At 40.1% G+C, this 24386-nt stretch overlaps 1 protein-coding gene across 2 annotated transcripts in view; it reads right to left on the bottom strand.

Annotated features, from left to right (window-relative positions):
• The window catches only part of MTX2 (metaxin 2), a 52323-nt gene extending 28185 nt beyond the window's left edge, over positions 1-24138 (bottom strand). Inside the window, exons 1-3 of one of the 2 annotated variants that reach the window (XM_084642676.1) lie at positions 23974-24138; positions 1133-1180; positions 101-147 (exon numbers count right to left, since the gene is read on the bottom strand). In XM_084642676.1, the coding sequence (XP_084498802.1) occupies positions 101-147; positions 1133-1180; positions 23974-24013 (135 nt within the window). In that variant the 5' untranslated portion in view covers positions 24014-24138. The remainder of the gene's footprint in view (positions 1-100; positions 148-1132; positions 1181-23973) is intronic. The other variant, XM_084642677.1, reaches the window with a different exon arrangement.
• Between the last annotated feature and the right edge of the window lie 248 nt (positions 24139-24386).

Genomic DNA, 24386 nt, shown 5'->3' with positions numbered 1-24386 from the left:
TGTCATTTGAATACTTTTTATGTAATTTACTTAGGATTTAATCCTTCCAAGAAATATTTTAATTTAACATCTCTCTATTTTAAAAAAGATGATGCTTTACCTGAACAGCAAGAGAAGATGCATTGTCAGAAAGCAAAATTTGCTCCTCTGTAGAAAGAAAATGAAAGAATATAATTACAAGAAATAGTTCTTCTTTAGTTATTCATGTGTAACTGCATAACATTCTGTGTTAAATCTCTTGTATATAAATTAAAAGGGCAAATACTTCAACAGAGAATATATGCACCATTAGATTAATTTTATGCTATGCTATTGGACAACCAAACATGAGGTATGAATACAAAAATATACCAGGAATATTTCTTCTAGAAATGCCCTCCCCTTTATCTTATTTCACCAGAGATATACAATTAGAAACCTCAACTAAAAAAAAGAAAAGAAAAGTGTCTCAATTTTAAGCCAATTATTCCTCTACTAATCAAAGTTAAATAAAATAGCATCTTCATAATTCCTCTAGCTAAGAAGTAAAAGCTTTCAGAATCCTCAAAAAAACAGCTTGCAGTTAATATTGCACACTGTGTCTAGGTCTGTCACACAAAAGAAAGATGACAAGTTCGCTGCAATAAAAATTCCATGCTTAGAAGACTAGGGCTGCTACCTATTAGTCTTCATTACTTTGCAGTCTTCTGACAACTGTAGCAGGCTGCTGAGCCCCAAATGGGGGCCATAATGTGATCTGATGATATATGAAGAGCTGCTAAAGGGAGCCTGAACCATCCTAGCCTATACATTTTAACAGTTCCTTTTTACTGAGAGCCCACTTTACCATAAGACTTCAAAAATCTGCTGCCTCAGCTATTGGTGCAGTAAATCTGCCAACGGTGCCTGCAACCACATCATTTTACACTGCCTACAGCAGCCAATATAATGAGTCAATAATAAACCAAGGACCTTATAGGCCATGAATAGCTGGTTTATATTGGCAGATGCAAGCTTAGCTAAAACCTCTGACCAGACAAACACAAAAGAATCTCTTCTTAACAGTTTCTATTTTCCCTGAAGTTAATTATATTACTGTATATTTAATGTTTTTAAAAATAAAATCATTAATTGTAGAAAATGATGTACCCACCCTTCAGTTGCTGATACAATGCAGCATTTTCAGGCCAAGGTTCTGCAGCTGTGGAAAGAAAATAAATTCATAATTAAGCCAACCAACCAACAATATGCTAGCGGACGTGAACTGATCATGAACGTTACCTAGAGCAGAAACAGAATTTTAGAGCCACTAATGCAAAATTTGACCTACCTTAAAAATGGCCCACTGTTATTCACACTGCTCTCCTTTTCCCAGGGAATGGAAAGGGATGGGAGAAAAGAGAAATCTGATTCCTCCCAAAAACAAAGGCTGCAATATTCCTTAAATTCAAGCTATGCCAAAGGCTGACCTTACTGCTCTAAAACCATAGTAGCAGGTTTCTTCCTAACTGTAAGAGTTCTTGTACACTTTCCCAACAAAACATACCATGCTCCATTCTGCCCACTCACAAGACAAGTAATTTAAAAGCTGTAAGATAAAGAATTCTGATAAGAACAGAACAGACACGCAGAGGAGAGATGGCACAACTGGCAGTTACAAAACTAAGTTTAAGAGTTTGCTTTGGGACAAAAAGTTTTCTGCTGTTTTAATGTTGGTTCTTGATTCAGCACCCCCTATAACAGAACACTCAGCTAAGTGTTTGGGCACTTCAGAAGGCAACACACCAAGTAGATAGTAGTACTAATGGTTTATTTTGCCACACAATATGTGACAGCACCAAAGTTGATATTTGTCAGTATTCTTTTGAAAGACTATCATCATTTGTTCAAAAAGGCAAGATAGTCCAACTAAGAATCTGTGTGTTTAATCAATCATGTACCAAGTGAATTTCTGGCATAGCATAAATAATCATCCATACTGATTTACTATTGCTAACAGTGGTTAGATAACAGACAAAATGACATTACAATGAACTATTACATTTCTTTGTTAAATACATCTTAGATGTCCGTTTTGCTAATGTTAATTCAAGTTTTTTTGTTTCAATCAAATTGACTAGTTGTGATTAAAATTCATTCTACTCACAAACATTTTTTAAAAGCATTCAAGTCTACAAATGACTATATGTAGAGCAAAACGGAAGCCTGCCACTGGCTAAGAAAAGGTGCATCAGTTGGCCTTCAGAACTCTAAAGAAAAATACTGCATGATTTCATAATTAAAATATTCTTTTCTACTACTCCTGCACTGTTAAACTTTATTTTTTATGACAGTTAGACAAGATTGTAAAACTTGTAATGTATACACAATCTTGCAAAAGGTCACTACCCTAACATCAAGCACAAAAAGCCTACCAGTATGGGCATGAGACGGTAACTAATCACATCCAAGTGTCATGACAAAATGTTTTATGTTTTCTTATAGCATTTATTGCTTTTAAACCCATCCATTAAAGTTTGTTTCCTGAAATAATAATTCTTGAGATGAAATACACTCTTATTTATTTAAAGAAAAAAAAGACAACACCACAGCGTACCTGGCACCAATTGTTAAAATGACGTATCTAAATTGCATTTCTTTAATTCAGTAGAAGTCCAGGCCCATAGAAATGTTGAAATTTAGTGACACGACCTCCATATGTGAATGGACCAACTACTATTTGCATGGAAGAGGCGGAAGTACTGCCAATATCAAATGATCTGTGTGGTTTCCACCATTTGGGGATGAAGTCTAGTGAGATTTCAGCACCAAATTGACCTCAAAATGAAGCCTAATCTCAATACAGATCTGGATGTAGACACCATATTTCCATTAGGAGTCGTGCTAAGAAGTCAAAGAAGCTCCTTCACTGAAGATACAGATGCACACAATATAGGGCAAATGTGAAGATACCTATTTTTTGCTGTGACCACCTGGATGTCCTGTTCAAAAATTTCAGTCATATCCCATATGTTAAAAAGGACTGCCATCTTCAACCTGCTATCTATATTCAGCTGTGGACTTCACATTCATTTTGTTAACTATTACATATAGCCCTAGCTCCCAACCTCAGGTGTATGGACGAGCACAGTATAACTTCAGGAAGAAAGGTGCAATAGTTGTTTTAAGCCACAAATGTGCTCACGTAAACCTAAACAGACTGTGCACCAGTCCAGTCTCTGGAGGCAGAAAACCTCCATCTGTTCTGTGAATAAATACAGCACAGATAGTAATGCAAACTTCCCCATACTGCATTGCCCATGTATCTCAAATCCTGATCTACAGTAACTACTTCAAGGAAGTAAGAGTGTAGTACTGTCTGTGTTCAGTCCAGGGCAACAACAATCACCGTGCTTACCTCTCTGCTAGGTGTGATGGTGCTTGGGTGATGTGGACGTTTGTCTGAAAGAACTGGACTGCGTGTCAATTTAGTTCTCACAGACTACTCATCAGATGGTAACAGCTTTTGGTCACTGAAATCTGGCCTAGGATAGTAAACAACAAACTTGGAAGAAGAGGCTTCATATTCTGTTACTCATATCCCAAAAGAACCACCTTATAAGATTTTCCTTAGATTCTTGCACACTGGGCCAAGTGTCCTGGAAGAGTAGCCAAACTACAATACAAAGGGTACACTCTCAAAAGTCTGCACAATTCTCATTGACTTGACTGAGAATTATGTTATTAAACACCTACACACTACTCTATTACTCACCCTGTATCTTGTGGGCACCCTATATGCAGTCATTTCATATATTGCTTTGGACAGAGGTTTAATACCACAATATAAATCTGACAAATGACAAGCCATGAAAGATGGAAATTTAATTCAGAATAGTATCATTAGAGTCCCAAAGACTACTTAAAACTCGTCATAACCCCAAAATCTACTGCTCAGGAAGACTAGAGCCCCTATTTTATGACAGCAAGGAAAAATTTTAAAAGAGATGCCATGTGTCTCCGTAACAGGAGAAAAAGAGTATAGTATTTTTAATGTTCAGCACGACTCCTGGCTTCTGCAGGTGAAGACATAATTTGTAGAATAATAGGCACTAATATTACATGCTGCTTCAGTTCTGTCATATTTCCAATCCATCAAGTTGATTAATGCTATAATAACTCTACACAAACTTATCATTGTGCACTAATGAAGTCAAATCCAGTTTATCCTTCAGCAACTAGATTATTTTGGTCTCCAGATGTTAGTTCTCCAGCTAACTAAGGCCAGCCTGGCAGTGATGGGGCAGAGGAAAAGCAACAAATGTGACATATACCCAATTTTGAAAGTTTTCTGCAGGGGATCAACTTCATAGTGTCTCAGCAGCATCAGATCCAATAGAACAGACAACCATCTTCATCGCTAGCTTACAGTATGAAATAATTGACTGGTTATATGCCTTATGGACTGCAAGTTATTGTTGAACCTCAGGAATATGGACATGACAGAGGAGCTAAAACTGATGGTTCAGCAGATGGAGCATTGCAGTGATCAAAGAAGCTAAACGGTAGTTAAACCTGGCATGTAAAAGCTTCTATAGTTTTTAAAAAGAATTAAATATAAAATTTAGTTATTGAAAACTTTACTAAACGTCATGTGCGTTTGATTAACCATATCAGTTGTTTACTCATCACTGGTGGGTTTGGAGAACAGCAGCATATAGAACTAACAGACATTGGCAGGGTTCATTGATACAAAATTAAATTCTCTAGAAAAAAATCCTGAAAATTAAGAGTCATCATATGACCCAAGAAGCTTTAACTACCAAGGACAGTGGCTATATAATAAGTTGATTCCCAGCTCCTCTTCTGTCATATACTGTCCTAACCATTCCTTGATATCATTTTTTCCTGATAGAAACAAGGTTCCATATAAATCAATCTGACATGAAAGTTCTGTCAAATTCTTTGTTGCTGGGAAAATATTGCATAAGGTGCACTTTTCAGATTTAGTAATGGAATATTTTACTCCTGAAGCATTAAGGACTGGTTCAGCTAACCAATTTGTCTTTAGATTTAAAATGATCATTTCTAGTCACTTCTGATTTTTAGTTCGGTTTATCTGTCTAGGCACTTATATGCCCTGTCCCATCATCGGAGCAGGAGCATCTCACAAGCACTTGTGTAAATATATTCAAGACTCTCCTGTCAGATAGGGAAGTATTATCCCCATTGTATAGACAGGGAATTCAGGCATAAGAAAATGAAATTCACCTCTGTGCAGGGAGCCCACACAAAGCCTATGCACCCGCTCAGTTCCCAATTAAGCTTTCAAAACAGAGCTGAAGTGGGCCGTCAGTGATATATAGGCCTTGTGGAGGCTCTCTGCACAAAAGTGAACTGCAACTAAAGAGATCAGGTGAGGTGACTCAACCAAGTTCACCCAAAATGTCTGGAAAAGCAAAAGACTGAATTCAAACCCCCCAAGTTCCAGTCCAGTGCCTCAGCATCAAGAATTCCCCTTTCTAGACTGTTACTTCAAAAATTAAAACAATTGCATTAAAAATTATCTCATGACATTAGAGAAATAGCCACTGAATTTCCAGTCCGGCAATCATAAGCGAGTGTGAAAATTTCCAGCAGAATGGTATTGACACAGAATGGGGAAGGGAACAGAAATAATTCATCCGTGCAGCATTAGCAACAATTCTCTTCCATAAACTATTTACAATTATTCAATTATTACTATTTACAATTATACAATTATTACGTTTATTACTTTACAAAAAATAAGAAACTGACTCTAAGAAACTACAAGATATTAAATAGGCTTTCAAGACTTTAGTGAGGTATAGTATGTGCTAGGCCACCATTTTACAACTTTTCTTGCAAAATTCCACAGGGCATAACTAATGTAAGATAGCATAGTATATGGTGGTATGGCTTACCTGCTGCTCAGCCACCCATTCAGCAAATTTACTTCCAAACTGTAGCACTCTTTTATATTACAGATAGATAAATAAATAAATGTCTTAAACCCACTGGGAGACTTCCAGATCCATCCTTTAAGCCCTTCACCTCAGAAAAGGAGATAGAAGTAGTAAGAAGAGAAGGTATTTTGTTACCGAACACATCCAACTTGAAAATTACTTGTTCCCTGCTTCTAGGAACACCGCAGAAAAACAAAATATAATTTAAAAAGTAAAGTTCTTATTCAATATTTATGATAATGCCTACTTACACACTAGTTCAGCCCCATCTACAATCAAGGTAAAGAATTAACCACAGCACTGTCCTCTGGCACATTCATTATTTGTTAAGTGATGATGCTATATATACTCTGTGCCAAATAAGATGCAAATAAAGACAATCCCTGCCCCCAACGCCTACAAACTAACTCTCTGATATGTCCACTATGACACTAATTTACCTTGGTTTTCTTTCTTCCACTTCTAAAAATAACAGTTATTTAATGGGCTACCGAACTAGTTCATGTGATTCACTACATGCAATTATGTAATTGAGGATAGAATCTAGTCCTTGGTCATTTTGGTCCATTCACCCAGTATAGTTTTCTAAAATGCCACGTAATGTTCATAGATCTCAAATGAAGGAAGGATGTGCACAGAAAAGAAATGTTCCTTCTCTGTGAAGAAGTGGCTACATGAATTAGTTTCATTTCTCTATTTTTACCATGTTCTCATGGTATACTACAATATTTAATTTGCATAAAAAGTAGAAAAAAGAAAAGCATCTGTACGTTAACAATTAGACATAAGAATTTAGGTTCACATAATGGTAAAGCCCTGTCTTAAACTAGCTAAGAGATAGAATATTCTGAATTAAGACCAGAAATGTTGTCCTTAATTCACCTTGCTGTTTAGACACTGCACCTGGTGAGATAAGTGAATTTATATACTATTCTCAAAGATTTCTCAAGAGTATTTCATCACAACAATGCAAACACTAAAAGCAATGGAATTGTAAATTTGGGCAATAGCCACACCTACCAATCTTAATATCCAAGTATTCGCTCACAAACCTCTCCACATTCAATCACACTGACACCTAACAGTAAAACAGACCATTTGTGATCCACCCAATTTCAGGCTGAGACTGGAGCCACAGGAAAAATCTGCTTTGCAGTCAGTATCTTCTACCTTTAGACATCCCAAAGAAAACCCCATTGTCAGTCTCTTTCCTAGCTGAAATACAACAAAAGGAGGCAGATTACCAGTGTATTCTCCTTTCATAATGGAAAAGCAAACATTTTAAGTTTTGGGGGTGCCAATGGGTCTATTAAGTATAAATATGGAAATGCTGGTAATTAATATTTTTTTAATTTACCTGAAGATAAAAGTGTAGGAATAAACCTTGATTAATGCAATGATATTGCAGTCAAATTGGAACCAAAGCAGTTCAAAGACATCTTATCCATTAGTAGTGATCAATAAAGGAAGTATAACTAAGTTATGAATTAGCTGCCTGAACACCAGCCAATTCAACCCACCTATGTGAAGACACAGATCAATTTTAAAAAGGTACTCAAATCAATTTCATAAAATTGACCTAATGTTGTAGGCTAACAAGGGTCAAGAAAACCAGTTCATAGAGTCAGTAACTCCAAGGCTCTGCCAAAAATGAACACTAATTACTTGAAGGAAAAAATGTGTTATCCTAAGATTCATAGTTGTGCAAACACCCACCATTTGTTCTGAAATTGAAGTGCATGCATTAAATCATATACCAGTAATTACATTATTTGGTTAAATGCATTCCCATAACCCTTCCCCCCAAAGAAGTTACCGCAGAACTTCAGAGTTATGAACACCAGAATTACGAACAGACCAGTCAACCATACATCTCATTTGGAACCAGAAATATGCAATCAAGCAGCAGAAGAGACAAAAAAGGAAAACTACTAAAAAATAAAGGGAAAGTTTAAAAAAAAAAGATCTGACAAAGTAAAGGAAACTGTTTCTGCACTTATTTCATTTAAATTAAGACAATTAAAAGCAGAATTTTCCTCTGCATAGTAAAGTTTCAAAGCTGTATGAAGTCAATGTTCAGTTGTAAACTCGTGAAAGAACCACCATAAGGTTTTGTTCAGAGTTACGAACAACCTCCATTCCCGAGGCGTTCATAACACTGAGGTTCTACTGTACAATGCAGATAGATCATGTATGTTCAGTGAATATTGATCAGCAACCTGGTCAAAGGAAAAACCCAATTTCAGCAGCAACTCTGGAATTTAGCGGCCAGCAACTTGTAGAAAAGTGTCATATGCAGAATCTCTAGCAGCCATTTGACATGATGGAATTTGCTATTTTATCCTACAGAAAGACTGACTAAATAAGTATGACCTTTAGTTAGCTTATTTGAACTGGGTGTTCTAGCTGGCATTTACTGCAAGGGTAGGGCGTTGACCCTACAAAATACTGAAAACTTTTGACTAGAGCTGAGTACCCACATCTCTCACTTGAAGTCAATGGGTATTGAGGATGTTCAGCACCACATAGGAGTATCTGACAGGATGAAGATTGAAGACCTAAGACCAGTCAGGATAAAACCAGGTCAAAATTAAAATAAAATAAAAAATAAATAAATAAATAAATGCAGCTCCTAAAACAAAATCTATATGTTTTCCTGGGAGTGAGGACAAAGGGTTAGGCAACTTAAGAGGACTTATAAAGAAAATCCTCAAGAAATGACATACTATTACTTGTTCTATTCATGTGAAATCCTCCCTCTCAAAGAAATTCCATAACTCCTAGTTATACCTGTGACACTGTATGGAATCTGAGGGTCACTTTAGGATATCATGAATACCAATACTGTAAAATTGCAATGTGTGCGCCAGATATGCCACATAAGGTATCTGTGAAAATGTTATAATTTACCAAGTATGATAATCTTGTTTATATGTTTGCATCATCTTTGTATTGTAAGTTATAGATATGTGTGGTATATCTGTATTCCCAAACTTGTGCTGTGCATCTGGGTGACATCCCCAGACAGATTGGCATCAGCACTGTAGGAAATACTAGCTGCATGGCAAAAGACTATAAAGGGCAGCTGCATCTTCTCCATTTTGCCTTCAGTCCTGCTTCTTACCTCTGGAGTAACTTTTCTACAGACTGAAGCTCTGAACAAAGGACTGGATGACCAATGCAAGCTGTGGATGTGTTCCAGAGGGACTTTCAAACCAGCAAACTCACCAGTACTGCTAAGAACCTGATATATGGATTTTGATAGTCTCTGTATATATTTGAGTGCTTTATCATTTAACAACTCTCTTCTTGTTTTTTCTTTTTTCTATATAATAAACCTTTAGTTTTAGGCACTAAAGGATTGGCTGGCAGCATGGTAGTTTGGGTAAGATCCAACCTAATATTGACCTGGCAACATGGCTGACCCTTTGGGATCAGAAGAACATTTTGCACATGTGAGCAGAGTTTCTAAAATAACTTCCCACTATACGTCAGCTAGGTGCTGACTGGGAGCCAGAGAACTGGAATGCAATAAAGAGGGCTGTGTGATTTCTGTTTTAGCTTCTTGATAACCAGCATGGGGGATCAGAAGCACAGTTTGTGACCGGTTGGGGAGTTTAACTTCAGTGTTACCCACCAGTCTTGGGAGTATCGGCTTTCTCTTTTGCAGCCTGCCCTGACCTAGGCATTTCCAGTGAGGGATACACCCCAGGCACCCCTGGGGCACGATACCTTCCTTTGCCACTCTAAATACATCATCTTCCTGCCTTATGCGAACAGCCTTCAACTACTTTTAGGCTACATCTACACCTGCACTGCTACAGTGGCACAGCAGCAGAACTGCAGCTCACAGCGCTTCAGTGTAGACACTCACTACAGCGATGGCTGGGGTTCTGTAGGTAATCCACCTCCCCAAGAGGCTGTAGCTAGGTCAACAAAAGAATTCTTCTGTCAACCTAGCGCTGCGTACAAAGGTGGTTAGATTGGCTTAACTATGTTGCTCGGGGTGTGGATTTTTCATGCCCCTGAGTGACATAACTCGCTTGACTTAACTTTTTAGTGTAGACCTGGCCTTAGATTTAGGTCACCTGACCCATTTTGACTATCATAGAATATCAGGGTTGGAAGGGACCTCAAGAGGTCACCTAGTCCAACCCCCTGCTCAAAGCAGGACCAATCCCCAATTTTTTTTACCCCAGATCCCTAAATGGCCCCCTCAAGGATTGAACTCACAACCCCGGGTTTAGCAGGCCAATGCTAAAACCACCGAGCTAGCCCTCCCTCCTTGAGCTACTAGGATTCAGCAAAGTACTTAGGCATGTGTGTAACTTTAACCATGTGAGGTGTCCCAATGAAATCAATGGGGCTACTCAAATGCTTAAATACCAACCTGAATTGGAACTTGGTCATCTATTATCCAAGTTATTTACATTCACCATACTTTAAACTTTCCTCTTAAATCAGTGTCTTCAGCCTCCTGATCATTTTTTGAGGCGAGCAGGGGGCTCTTTTCTGAACACCTTCCAACTTGTCAATATCTTTCTAGTAATAAGGTGCCCAAAAACAAATACAATATTCTAGGTGCAGTAAAATCAGAGACCTTTGCAACACCCCTACAATGCCCCTCTGCCATGTACATTGGCCAAATCGGACAGTCTCTACACAAAAGAATAAATGGACACAAATCTGACATCAGAAATCATAACATTCAAAAGCCAGTAGGAGAACACTTTAATCTCTCTGGTCACTCAATACAGAGCTCAAAGTGGCAATTCTTCAACAAAAAAACTTCAAAAACAGACTCCAATGTGAAGCTGCAGACGGGAATTAATTTGCAAACTAGATACCATCAGATTAGTCCTGAATAAAGACCGGGAGTGGTTGGGTCATTACAAAAACTAAACTTAATTTCCCCAATACTAATTTCTCCCTACTGTTACTCACACCTTCTTGTCAACTGTCTGTAATGAGCCACTCTCTAACCACTTCAAAAGTTATTTCTCCTCCCTTGGTATCCTGCTGTTAATTGATTTATATGGTTAGACTGATCTAACACTTGGTAAAGCAACCCACATCCTTTCATGTATTTATACCTGCTTCTGTATCTTTTACTTCATACATCTGATAAAGTGGGTTCTAGCCCACGAAAGCTTATGCCCAAATAAATGTGTTAGTCTCTAAGGTGCCACAAGGACTCCTTGTTCTTTTTGCTGATACAGACTAACACGGCTACCACTGAAACCTATCCCTACCTATGGACTCCAGAAGGGATGCCAGCTTGCGATACAACAGCTAGAAAGGTATTCCTCAGTTTGACATATTAGCCTACCACCTCTTTCAGCATTTCTATCTATTAGGTTTCACCCTTCAATTCAATACCTGTGTTATGAATAATTTCCCCCCTCCCAAATAAGGCTTACATTTTCCCCTCTACATTATTTGCAATTTCATTTTGTTATTTTCTAATTTCTCTGATCTATTTTGCACTATTTGTCTTGACTGTTTAAGCACCTTCTTCCAGTTCATAGTAAAATTAAATGTGCAGATTAACAGGCTATTTATACCCCCTTCTAATAATTAAAGATGTTAAATAAGACTGGATTTAAAGATCAAACCCCATAGAATCCCAATGAGCACCTTCTCTTCCCTGCTTTCCTCTGCTTCCTACACCTCCAATACACACACTGCAACTTTGCACACTACTGTATCTTTCATTATAATTTTAAAAAGCCGCTCTAAGGAATGTGCCAACAGTGTAGTGGTATGTGGTATCTGTTTAGTGCCCAGAGCACTGGAGCTTGGAATGGCAGCAATAGAGTCCCAGTTCTCCCACAAACACACCTATTTGTTTTAGTTTCAAAAGAGGAAAGGAAAGGAAAGGAAAGGAAAAAGAAAATGGGATTTTCATGGGGAGTGCATGTATTTATCCCAAGGGGCAGAAGGAGGAAATTGGGGAGAGAGATGGGAAAAACCTGATGCTTTCCCAGAGCAATTACTGGACTCACTCTAAAAATACTTTGGACTTGTACTAACCTTTGTTGCAGTCTTTCGGTCAGTTTTCAATTCACCGGCCACTGTTCATATTCAAGCCATTTTAAAACTAAAACCTAACTTTGCAAGTAAGCTTTCATAAGATCATATCAAATAAGAGAGTATAAAATGTTACTAACATCCAGAAATATATCTACTGTCTTCCCTTCATCTGTTAAATTTATAATTATATTTTTAAAAGTAATCAAGTTTGTCTGTCAAGAGACAAGAGAAGCTGTTACTTTAACAGAAAACATGAGACAATAAATACCAATTAGAGAAAGATTGCTTAGTCTTAATGGATCCAGAAACAACTACGGAAGCATTTTACATTTATGAGCTGTAATTGTATTACTTCTTAAATCAGGAAATAAGACTCTCTCAAGTGAAATACACAGTGTATCAAAACAATGAAAGTAAATTATTTCTCCTCTGACCTAGAAGAGATTTGACAGGCAATCAGCTCAAACACAGCTATAAAACATATGGAAACTACACTAGCCTAAGGTGGTGTTAGAATTATAAAAGTTCTGTTTATTAAAAAAAAATAACATTTAACTTGACAGTGCCCCTTTAAAACAGCTTGCATTGATGTTGACTACAGCACAGACTGCTTAAAGCTAGTTTGAAGCAAGTACAACTACTTTTGCAACATACAAGCTTGAACTATTAACATGATATACATCCATATTTCTGTTATACACCAACTAAGAAGGCATTTTGTATTATTATTTAGACTTTGAACTTTTATCTGTAAGAACAATTTATGTGGCAAGTTTTGTTCTCTATATATTTATTATTAGCAAAATCATGGTTCATCTTAATACATAAAAGATGCAGACAGACAATTTATTTTTACACACACCTTTATTGCACTGGGGGTAGACTTTTTGGGAGTGTAAAATATATATAGGCAGACGGAGCATGTTTTTCAAACTGTATTAAATTTCCCCCAGTACTACAATTAGACTAAGGACTTGGCTACACTTGCGAGTTACAGCGCAATAAAGGCACCCCGGGCACACTAGCTCACTACCCGTCCACACTGGCAAGGAACGTAGAGCGCTCTGATTCCGCGGCTACACTGCTGCTGGTACTCCACCTCGGCGAGCGGAATAACGTTTGCTGCACCCCTGCTGGAGCACCGTGGCGCCAGTGTGAATGAGGAGTTGCATTACTGCGCTCTGATCAGCCTCTGGAAACGTCCCATAATCCCCTTAAGTCAAATGGCCACTCTTGTCATTGTTTTTGAATCACTGTAGGAATGCAGATATGTCCTTTGAAAGCTCCATTTCTGACATCTGGCATGCTTATCTGCTCCGAGACAAAGCAACCATTAGTGTGGAATACCGTGTGTGAGAGAGAAAGGCGGGGGTGTAGAGGAGGGTCTGCTGCTGTCTGAACTTACAAGACAGCATGCTGACATGCTCTCAGCCCCCAAAAAACCCTCTCTCTCCCCCCACATACACACAACACACTCCCTGTCACACCCCACCCCACCCCATTTGAAAAGCAAGTTGCAGTCACTTGCATGCTGGGATAGCTGCCCATAATGCACCGTGCCCAATGCTGCTGCAAGTGCCGCAATGTGGCCACACCAGTGCTCTTGAAGCTGTGAGTGTGGACAGACTGCAGCACTTTCCCTACTGCGCTCTCCGAAGGCTGGTTTAACTCAAAGCACTCTACATCTGCAAGTGTAGCCGTACCCTAAGAATCTGGGTACAGCACATGAGCAATTAGCAATCCTTGGTCTAGAACCAGTGCTTGGGAAAGGTTCTTTTTCTCCCTACTCTTTGTCCATCTTTGCAATAGTCTTTCTAGATGATTTCAGCATCTGATATCTCACAAAAACAGATTGAGTTAAGAGATTAATATTTTATACCATTTCAGAGCTGGGCTCCTAAAAAACTTTCCAATGCTATAAGAACTCATTACTATCCTTGTAGCTATTTTGTGATTTGTTCAGGATTAGTCTGCATATGGTCTCTTTCATATCTATGGGAGAATATATTGTTGGATGTATTTCAGAGATAGTCAATATGTAAACAGATCATAGCAATGCAAACCTATCTGCCATGCATGAAACATTTATACTTACAGTTCATAAAGCTACAGAAAAATGTTATTTTTCCTCTAGCTTACAGCAGCAATATCTTGTATATTCAAAAGAGAAAAGTGTAAGTGAATGGTTTTAGCATTACCCAGCCAACATTACCATAAAAAGCTTCTTACTCCACATAAATGATTTGTTCATCTTTTTATATTTAATCATTAGTGCATTAGAGCAGCAGACTATACTCAGCATGTTCAAATGAACAAAAGTACTCGTGGCACCTTAGAGACTAACAAATTTATCTGAGCATAAGCTTTCATGGGCTACAGCCCACTTCATCAGATGCATAGAATGGAACATATAGTAAGAAGATATATATACACATACAGAGAACATGAAAAGGTGGAGGTTGCCATACCAACTCTAAGAGGCTAATTAATTAAGATGAGCTATTATCAGCAGGAGAAAAAAACTTTTGTAGTGATAATCAAGATGGCCCATTTCAGACAGTTGACAAGAAGGTGTGAGGATACTTAACATGATTCAATTTGTGTAATGACCCAGCCACTCCCAGTCTCTATGCAATCCCAAGTTAATGGTATCTAGTTTGCAAATAATTTGAGTTCAGCAGTTTCTCGTTGGAGTCTGTTCTTGAAGCTTTTCTGTTGCAAAACTGCCACCTTTAAGTCTGTTACTGAGTGACGAGAGATTGAAGTGTTCTCCTACTGGTTTTTTAATGTTATGATTCCTGATGTTAGATTTGTGTCCATTTATTCTTTTGCATAGAGACTGCCCAGTTTGGCCAATGTACATAGCAGAAGGGCACAGCTGGCACATGATGGCATATATCACATTGGTAGACGTGCAGGTGAACGAGCCTCTGATGTGTGGCTGATGTGATTACGTCCTATGATGGTGTCCCCTGAATAGATATGTGGACACAATTGGCAACAAAGCCCGATGCAAGGATAGGTTCCTGGGTTAGTGTTTTTGTTGTGTGGTGAGTATTTGCTTCAGGTTGGGGCGCTGTCTGTAAGCGAGGACTGGTCTGTCTCCGTGAGAGTGGGGGATCGTCTTTCAGGATAGGTTGTAGATCTTTGATGATGAGCTGGAGAGGTTTTAGTTGGGGGCTGAAGCTGATGGCTAGTGGCGTTCTGTTATTTTCTTTGTTGGGCCTGTCCTGTAGTAGGTGATTTCTCGGTACTCTTCTGGCTCTGTCAATCTGTTTTTTCACTTCAGCAGGTGGGTACTGTAGTTTTAAGAATGCTTGATAGAGATCTTGTAGGTGTTTGTCTCTGTCTGAGGGGTTGAAGCAAATGCGGTTGTATCGTAGAGCTTGGCTGTAGACAATGGAGCGTATGGTGTGTCCTGGATGGAAGCTGGAGGCATGTAGGTAAGTATAGTGGTCAGTAGGTTTCCGGTATAGGGTGGTGTTTATGTGACCATCGCTTATTAGCACTGTAGTGTCCAGGAAATGGACCGCTTGTGTGGATTGGTCCAGGCTAAGGTTGATGGTGGGATGGAAATTGTTGAAATCATGGGGGAATTCCTCAAGGACTTCTTTCCCATGGGTCCAGATGATGAAGAGGTCATCAACGTAGTGCAAGCAGAGTAGGGGCGTTAGGGGACAAGAGCTAAGGAAGCATTGTTCTAAGTCAGCCATAAAAATGTTGGCATACTGTGGGGCCATGCAGGTACCCATAGCAGTGCCGCTGACTTGAAGGTATACATTGTCCCCAAATGTGAAATAGTTGTGGGTGAACACAAAGTCACAAAGTTCAGCCACCAGGTTTGCCAGGACATCATCATGGATACTGTTCCTGATAGCTTGTAGTCAATCTTTGTGTGGAATGACTGCGTAGAGGGCTTCTGCATTCATAGCGGCCAGGATGGTGTTTTCTGGAAGATCATCGATGGATTGTAGTTTCCTCGGGAAGTCAGTGGTGTCTCGCAGATAGCTGGGAGTGCTGGTAGAGTAGGGCCTGAGGAGAGAGTCCACATAGTCACACAATCCTGCTGTTAGGGTGCCAATGCCTGAGATGATGGAGCATCCAGGATTTCCAGGTTTATGGATATTGGGTAGCAAAAAGAATACTCCTGGTTGGGGTTCTAGGCATGTGTCCGTACAGACCTGTTCCTGTGCTTTTTTGGGGAGTTTCTTGAGCAGATGGTATAGTTTCTTTTGGTATTCCTCAGTGGGATCAGAGGATAATGGCCTGTAGAATGTGGAGTTAGAGGGCCGTCTAGCAGCCTCTTGTTCATATTCCAACTTATTCATGATGACAACAGCACCTCCTTTGTCAGCCTTTTTGATTATGATGTCAGAGTTGTTCCTGAGGCTGTTGATGGCATTGTGTTTAGCACGGCTGAGGTTATGGGGCAAGTGATGCTGCTTTTCCACAATTTCAGCCTGTGCATGTTCAAATGGACACAACTCACACAGAGCCCTTAAGAAATTACCATTCACCAGTCTGCTGAAATATTGCAGGTATTCAAGCATGTGGTCAAGTGATTAAGTATGAGATTCTGTACCCACTGTCTTGATGGGAATGCATGAAGTATGGTAAAGCGGAGGATAGGCAGTACTTTAAAAAAGTCGACATCCTCTGAGAAGTTATGACACATTCCTTGACAGAAAAAAATCCTCTGCTTCTAATACATTTCTAGAAAATAAACTATGCTGGGCTGATTCTATTTAAGTGCACATGTGAAAAAGCCATGTTTTATGGCTGCTATATTGCTAGGGCAGTTAGAGTTAATTGGAATTGCCATGACAAAATGATTGGCTAATAATAGAGGGTCCTGTTCATGAAAACAATCAAATTTCATTTTTATTACTAATGTAAAAAATTCTTAGTCATGATTACATTTCCATGAATGCATAATAGGAAACCAGTACTCACAAATGGAGACGTAGAAAATAAGGACATTTTAAAGCAATCATAATTTTAAAATGGTATTCTTTCTAATATAGCACTTTTTTCACCCTCAAAAACATATTCTTACGTGTGTGCACAACTGCTTGTCTTTGGCATAAGAATGAGAAACTGTACTTCATCTCTTCAGGTTGCTCAGCACACAGTATGCACTGGAGCATATTTGACTATTTTTTTTTTTTTTTAAATCGCCTCTTCTAAAATACATTACTAAAGTAATACCCTGGGGCCCTGTTTACTGAGTAACTTCTTGGGAAAGCTAAGAAATGTAATGTGTTATACCAATAAAATAAAAACCAGCAGGATCTTATTAAAAGGGGAAAAGGCAAAATGCCACATTTATTGTGAATACAGAAAGAATCATAGTAAGCAGTTAGTTATAGCTATAACATTCCATTCAATCTCTCATTTATTCATATATATATATATATATATATATATACACACACACACACATACATATACACACACACACACATACACAGGTTCTGCAAGGTTGTTATCATAGTTACCAGCCTTAGAGTTGCTCATGCCAAGCCACTGGCCAGGTGGCCTGGACATGAGGGAGCAGGGCCTTGTCAGATGCTCATCTGATGCTCCTGGAAGTTGGTTTGCAGAATCAGACCCCAAAGTTCTCACTTTCTAGAGTCCATTTTTATAGGAATTTCTTCCTATGCCAGGCTATGGGAATTGCTTCATCATGCTGTTGCTGAATCAATCAGCAGATGACACATTCCTGACGGCTCCGTGCTGCCAGATGTTATCTTGTTCTTTGGTTCTCCCATCCTTGAGGCTGTTGGGTGGATTCCAGTCTGCCCTCCGGGGGTCCTCTGGTTATTTCCACTTGACGCCTTCTTCAGCCAATGGACACTGGATTCTTAGGCTGGCACCTCCCTGATCATTCAGTTATTATCCACACCAAACATCCATCCACGCACATCCTCTATCTCTATTTTAATCACAATTGTTAAAGCGAGATGAATACAACAAAAGGGCGGGGAGTCTCTGGGTGCTGTTTCTGTTGTTACAGAGTATTGCTTTGAGTCTCTCTCTGTGTGAGTAGTTGTTGTTACAAAGAATTGCTTTGAGAAGAGACTCTGTCTTAGAATGTACTAACACAATTAGCAGCTTGCAAGTTTCACACAAAGAGGGAGAGAAACAGTACCAAAAACCAAGAGACTTCTTAATTAGTAATACCCTGGAATTTAAACTATAGGGAATCAAGCTCATTTGTGATTTTAATACAGAACTTCTTTAATATGATCCAACATAATCCTCCTTTTGACACTAAGATTTATAATCATCAGTGTCACTTTCTATGTAGCCTATTCAAGAGAAGGTACTGTGAGGCAATTTGAGTTTGTGATTCCAATTCATGCCATATACTTGATCCTAGTGATGTATCTTTACTACAAGGTTCTGGGGCAACAGGCAAGGTGAGGCACACCCACTTTTGAGGAGTCCATTCGGTACAACCTCTAGTGTCCAATAGCTTCCCTCCCTCCCCAGCCCACTGGCTCAAGGTGAATAACTTCTTGGGAAAGCTAAGAAATGTAATGGATATTGGCCAAGATACTGCCTGAGTTAATCTCCAAAAATACTTATTTTGTTCATACTGGAAGATTTTCTGTTTTCATTTACTTTCAGTCTATAACTGTACGGTCTGTAATGTAGATCAGCTATGAAAACTAGAATCATAGAATATCAGGGTTGGAAGGGACCTCAAGAGGTCATCTAGTCCAACCCCCTGCTCAAAGCAGGACCAATCCCCAATTTTTGCCCCAGATCCCTAAATGGCCCCCTCAAGGATTGAACTCACAACCCTGGGTTTAGCGGACCAGTGCTCAAACCACTGAGCTATCCCTCCTGCAACTGAACTATCTCTCCCCCTCCCACCCTCGAGCTATCCCTCCTTCAGTTTTTTATGGCTGAAACGTCTATTATTTTAAGGCCAGATAAGTGCTTTGACACTGAGCATTTTCCGACAAAGCAGAGGTCAGGTCATAAGTTTGTTTTATAGAATAAGGTTCAATAGACTGTAGAGGGCTCTTTAGATCTTGTTATGCCTTTGCGAGCTAGATTAATGAGCTGGACAGAGAAGCTGGACAAATTCAGACTAGAAATAAGGTACACATTTTTAACAGTAAGTGTAATTAACCATTAACTTACCTAGGTATGTGGTGGATTCTCCACCGGTTGAAGTCTTTAATCAAAGTTGATGTGTTTCCAACCAATGCACTGTAGATCTGCTAGAAGTTATGGGCTTGAAAAATTTCACTTGGTAAAATTCTATGTCCTGTGTTATGCTGGAGATCAGACTAGATCATCATAAGTCTTTTCTGGCCTTAAAAATCAATGAAGCTACAGAAGACAGCAGGAAGGTGGACATCTAAGGAATTAATTTGGTGCTGAGTTTTATGCAACACCTTAGCTAAGAGGAGAGTTATTCAGCCATTTGCAGAGTTATATAACCATATTTTCCACAAATCCCTATCTAAAACTGAAGAACAACTTGCCTGACTAACTTCTAATTTGACCAAGACATTCTCATCTAGAAAAAGACTAAATATCATAGAATCATAGGACTGGAAGGGACCTTGAAAGGTCATCTAGTCCAGTCCCCTGCACTCATGGCAGGACTAAATATTATCTAGACCATCCCTCACAGGTGTTTGTCTAATCTGCTCTTAAAAATCTCTAATGATGGAGATTCCACAACTCCCTAGGCAATTTATTCCAGTGCTTAACCACCCTGACAATTAGGAAGTTTTTCCTAATCTCCAACCTAAACCTCCCTTGCTGCAATTTAAGACCATTGCTTCTTGTTCTATCCTCACAGGTTAAGAAGAACAACTCTTCTGCCTCCTCCTTGTAACAACCTTTTAGGTACCTGAAAACTGTTATCATGTCCCCCTCTCAGTCTTCTCTTTACCAGACTAAACAAACCCAAGTTTTTCAATCTTCCCTCACAGGTCATGTTTTAAGACCTGTAATCATTTGTGTTGCTCTTCTCTGGACTTTCTCCAATTTGTCCACATCTTTCCTGAAATGTGGCACCCAGAACTGGACACAATACTCTAGTTGAGGCCTAAACAGCACGGAGTAGAGCAGAAGAATTACTTCTCGTGTCTTGCTTACAACACTCTGGCTAATACATCCGAGAACGATGTTCGCTTTTTTTGAAATAGTGTTACACTGTTGACTCATATTAGCTTGTGGTCCACTATGACCTACAGATCCCTTTCCGCAGTACTCCTTCCCAGGTAGTCATTTCCCATTTTGTATGTGTGAAACTGACTGTTCCTTCCTAAGTGGAGTATTTTGCATTTGTCCTTATTGAATTTCATCCTATTTACTTCAGGCCATTTCTCCAGTTTGTCCAGATCATTTTGAATTATAATTCTATCCTCCACAGCACTTGCAACTCCTCCCAACTTGGTATTATTCACAAACTTTATAAGTATACTCTCTATGCCATTATCTAAATCACTGATGAAGATATTGAACAGAACCAGACCCAGAATGGATCCCTGCAGCACCCCACTCGTTATGCCCTTCCAGCATGACTGTGAACCACTGGGAACAGTTTTCCAACCAGTTATACACCCACCTTATAGGAGCTCCATCTAGGTTGCATTTCCCTAGTTTGTTTATGAGAAGGTCATGTGATACAGTTTCAAAAGCTTTACTAAAGTCAAGATATACCACATCTACCTCTTCCCACCATCCACAAAGCTTGTTACCCTGTCAAAGAAAGCTACCAGGTTGGTTTGACACAATTTGTTCTTGACAAATCCATGCTGACTGTTACTTATCACCTTATTATCTTCTAAATTTTTGCAAACTGATTGCTTAATTGTTTGCTCCATTATCTTTCCAGATATTGAAGTTAAGCTGACTAGTCTGTAATTCCCCGGGTTGTCCTTATTTCCCTTTTTATAGATTGGCACTATATTTGCCCTTTTCCACTCTTCTGGAATCTCTCCTGTCTTCCATGACTTTTCAAAGATAATTGCTAATGGCTCAGATATCTCCTCGGTCAGCTCCTTGAGTATTCTAGGATGCATTTCAGCAGACCCTGGTGACTTGAAGACATCTAATTTGTCTCAGTAATATTTAACTTGCTCTTTCCCTATTTTAGCCTCTGATCCTACTTCATTTTCACTGGCATTCACTGTTAGACATCCAACCACCACCAACCTTCTTGGCGAAAACTGAAACAAAGAAGTAATTAAGCACCTCTGCCATTTCCACATTTTCTGTTATTGTTTTCCTCCACTCATTGAGTAACAGGCCTACCATATCCTTGGTCTTCCTCTTGCTTCTAATGTATTCGTAGAATGTTTTCCTGTTACCCTTTATGTCTCTAGCTAGTTTGATCTCATTTTGTGCCTATGTACTTGTGTTATTTTTTTATATTCATCCTTTGTAATTTGACCTAGTTTCCACTTTTTGTAAGACTCCTTTTTGATTTTTAGATCATTGAAGATCTCCTGGTTAAGCCAGGGTGGTCTCTTGTCATACTTCCTATCTTTCCTACGCAGTGGGATAGTTTGCTCATAGTAATGTCTCTTTGAAAAGCTGCCAACTGTCTTCAATAGTTTTTCCCCTTAGACTTGCTTCCCATGGCATCTGCAAGATTTCAGGTCTCCCACTCCAAAAAAGTTATCTCCCTACCCAAAACGGGGGGAAGGGGGTGGTGGAGGAGAGAACAATATTGTCAGACATCTAGATGAACATAATTTGTTGAGTAAGAGTCAACATGGTTTTAGTAAAGAGAAATCATGCCTCACCAATCTACTAGAATTCTCTGGGGGCGTCAACAAGCATGTGGACCAAGGGGATCCAGTGGATATAGTGTACTTAGATTTTCAGAATGCCTTTGACAAGGTCCCTCACCAAAGGCTCTTACGTGTAGTAAGCTGCCACGGGATAAGGGGGAAGGTGCTCTCATGGATTGGTAACTGGTTAAAAGATAGGAAACAAAAGGTAGGTATAAATGGTCAGTTTTCAGAATGGAGAGAGGTAAATAGTGGTGTCCCCCAGGGGTCTGTTCTGGGACCAGTCCTATTCAACAATTCATAAATGATCTGGAAAAAGGGGTAAACAGTGAGGTGGCAAAATTTGCAGATGATACAAAATTACTAAAGATAGTTAAGACCCAGGCAGACTGAGAAGAGCTACAGAAGGATCTCTCAAAACTGGGTGACTGGGCAACAAAATGGCAGATTAAATTTAATGTTGATAAATGCAAAGTAATGCACACTGGAAAGCATAATCCCAACTATACATATAAAATGATGGGGTCTAAATTAGCTGTTACGACTCAAGAAAGAGATCTTGGAGTCATTGTGCGTAGTTCTCTGAAAACATCCTCTCAACATGCAGCGGCAGTCAAAAAAGCGAACAGAATGCTGAGAATAACTAAGAAAGGGATAGATAATAGAACAGAAAATATCATGTTGCCTCTATATAAATCCATGGTACGCCCACATCTTGAACACTCTGTGAAGATGGGGTCTCCCCATCTCAAAAAAGATATACTGGAATTGGAAAAGGTTCAGAAAAGGGCAACAAAAATTATTAGGGATATGGAACGGCTTCCGTATGAGGAGAGATTAATAAACCTGGGACTTTTCAGCTTGGAAAAGAGATGGCAAAGGGGAGATATGATTGAGGTCTATAAAATCATGACTGGTGTAGAGAAAGTAGATAAGGAAGTGTTGTTTACTCCTTCTCATAACACAAGAACTAGGTGTCACCAAATGAAATTAATAGGCGGCAGGTTTAAAATAAATAAATAGAAGTATTTCTTCACACAGCGGACAGTCAACCTGTGGAACTCCTTGCCAGAGGATGTTGTGAAGGCCAAGACCATAACAGGGTTCAAAAAAGAACTAGATAAATTCATGGATGATAGGTCCACCAATAGCTATTAGCCAGGATGGGCAGGAATGGGGTTCCTAGCCTCTCCTTGCCAGAAGCTGGGGATGAGCAGCAGGGGATGGATCACTTGATGATTACCTGTTCTGTTCATTCCCTTTGGGCACCTGGCACTGGCCACTGTTGGAAGACAGAATACTGGGCTAGCTGGACCTTTGCTCTGACCCAGTAGGGCCATTCCTATGTTATGTATGAGGAATCATTGAGGGGGGAAGGGGAATTTGTGGTAGGTATCTATAATTGCTGCAGTTAAATGTCAAGGGCAACTACAACGTATAGATGGGCACCATTTTAGCATTTCTAGAAATCAAAATAAAATGATTTTGGAACTTGAACTTAATATTTTGGTAACAAGTGTCAAATTGTATGTATCCTTAGAAAATGAAGAGGAAAAATAAGAAAGAGGAGAAAGTTGGCCTCTATAAGATACAAATAAACTTCAACTTCTGATGGAGGAAAATGGCCTAGCAAGTTAAAAAAAATATAACATAACACTTTTTGGGGTGGCAGGGCAACCAAGTCACACTAAGATATTCAAATAATATGTGATATGTGTTTACCATTGTAATCTGACACTGTAGGATACACATGTTGTTGACATCAGGCTATTAAACACTCTGAGCTTTGCATGACAACATTTCCAAGGCACAACATATACAGTGGGACACCACACAATGCCACGTAGTTTAGTTACTGCAATAAATAATCCAGCTCTTTAAACACCACAGCAAAACTACCTCAGACAGCATCATCAATAACATGGTCACCACGCAGGTAACATTTACTGACACTGCTTACAAGGCGTGCCAATACTCGACAAGAGCCTGACGCCAGGATGGCTGGGCTCTCTGGGTATGGGGAGAGAGCCCACCCACTGGCTTTTGCACCCCGCTCCCTCCCCCCTTGCTAGTCCCATGCCCCCCTCTGAACCCTGCCTGCCCCCGGCCCGCTCCAGCCCCCACCCCACGCACCCATCCCCCCTCTGCCACCCCGTATCCCTCTACTCCGACTCTCTCCTACTCCCCCGCCCCGTCCACCACGCCGCCCTCTCCTGCCCGCCCATTACCTGCTATTTGAGTCACAAACGCTTCCGCCACCAGAGACATGATCCCCTCCGGGCCACGCGCGCTCCGCAGGTCCCGGCCGCGCCAGGAGGCACCAGTGGCAGCCCCGCAAGGTTAAGGGCACGCACAGGAACTGGGAGCCGGCCTCGCAGCGCCGGGGCAAGTGCATCCGGGGCCCGCTCCGCCTCCCGGCCCGCCCCTCCCGCAGCTCTCTCCTCGGGGCGGCGGAGGCCGCGCTGGGCCGGCCCCATCCCCCGCCGCTCCGAGCAGGGCAGGCCGCTGCCGCCGGGAGCCCCGCAGCGAAGAACTCGGAGTCCCCGGGGGGCAGAGCCCCCTTCCCGCAATGGCACCGACGCGGCGCTATGAGCATGACCCTGGCGGCAGCCAGCACCTGTCCTACACTGGGGATCAACCC

The sequence above is a fragment of the Lepidochelys olivacea genome, assembly GCF_965140295.1.
Source record: "Lepidochelys olivacea isolate rLepOli2 genome assembly, chromosome: 11".
Classification (NCBI taxonomy): domain Eukaryota; kingdom Metazoa; phylum Chordata; order Testudines; family Cheloniidae; genus Lepidochelys; species Lepidochelys olivacea.
This window is presented reverse-complemented; position numbering and strand designations above follow the sequence as displayed.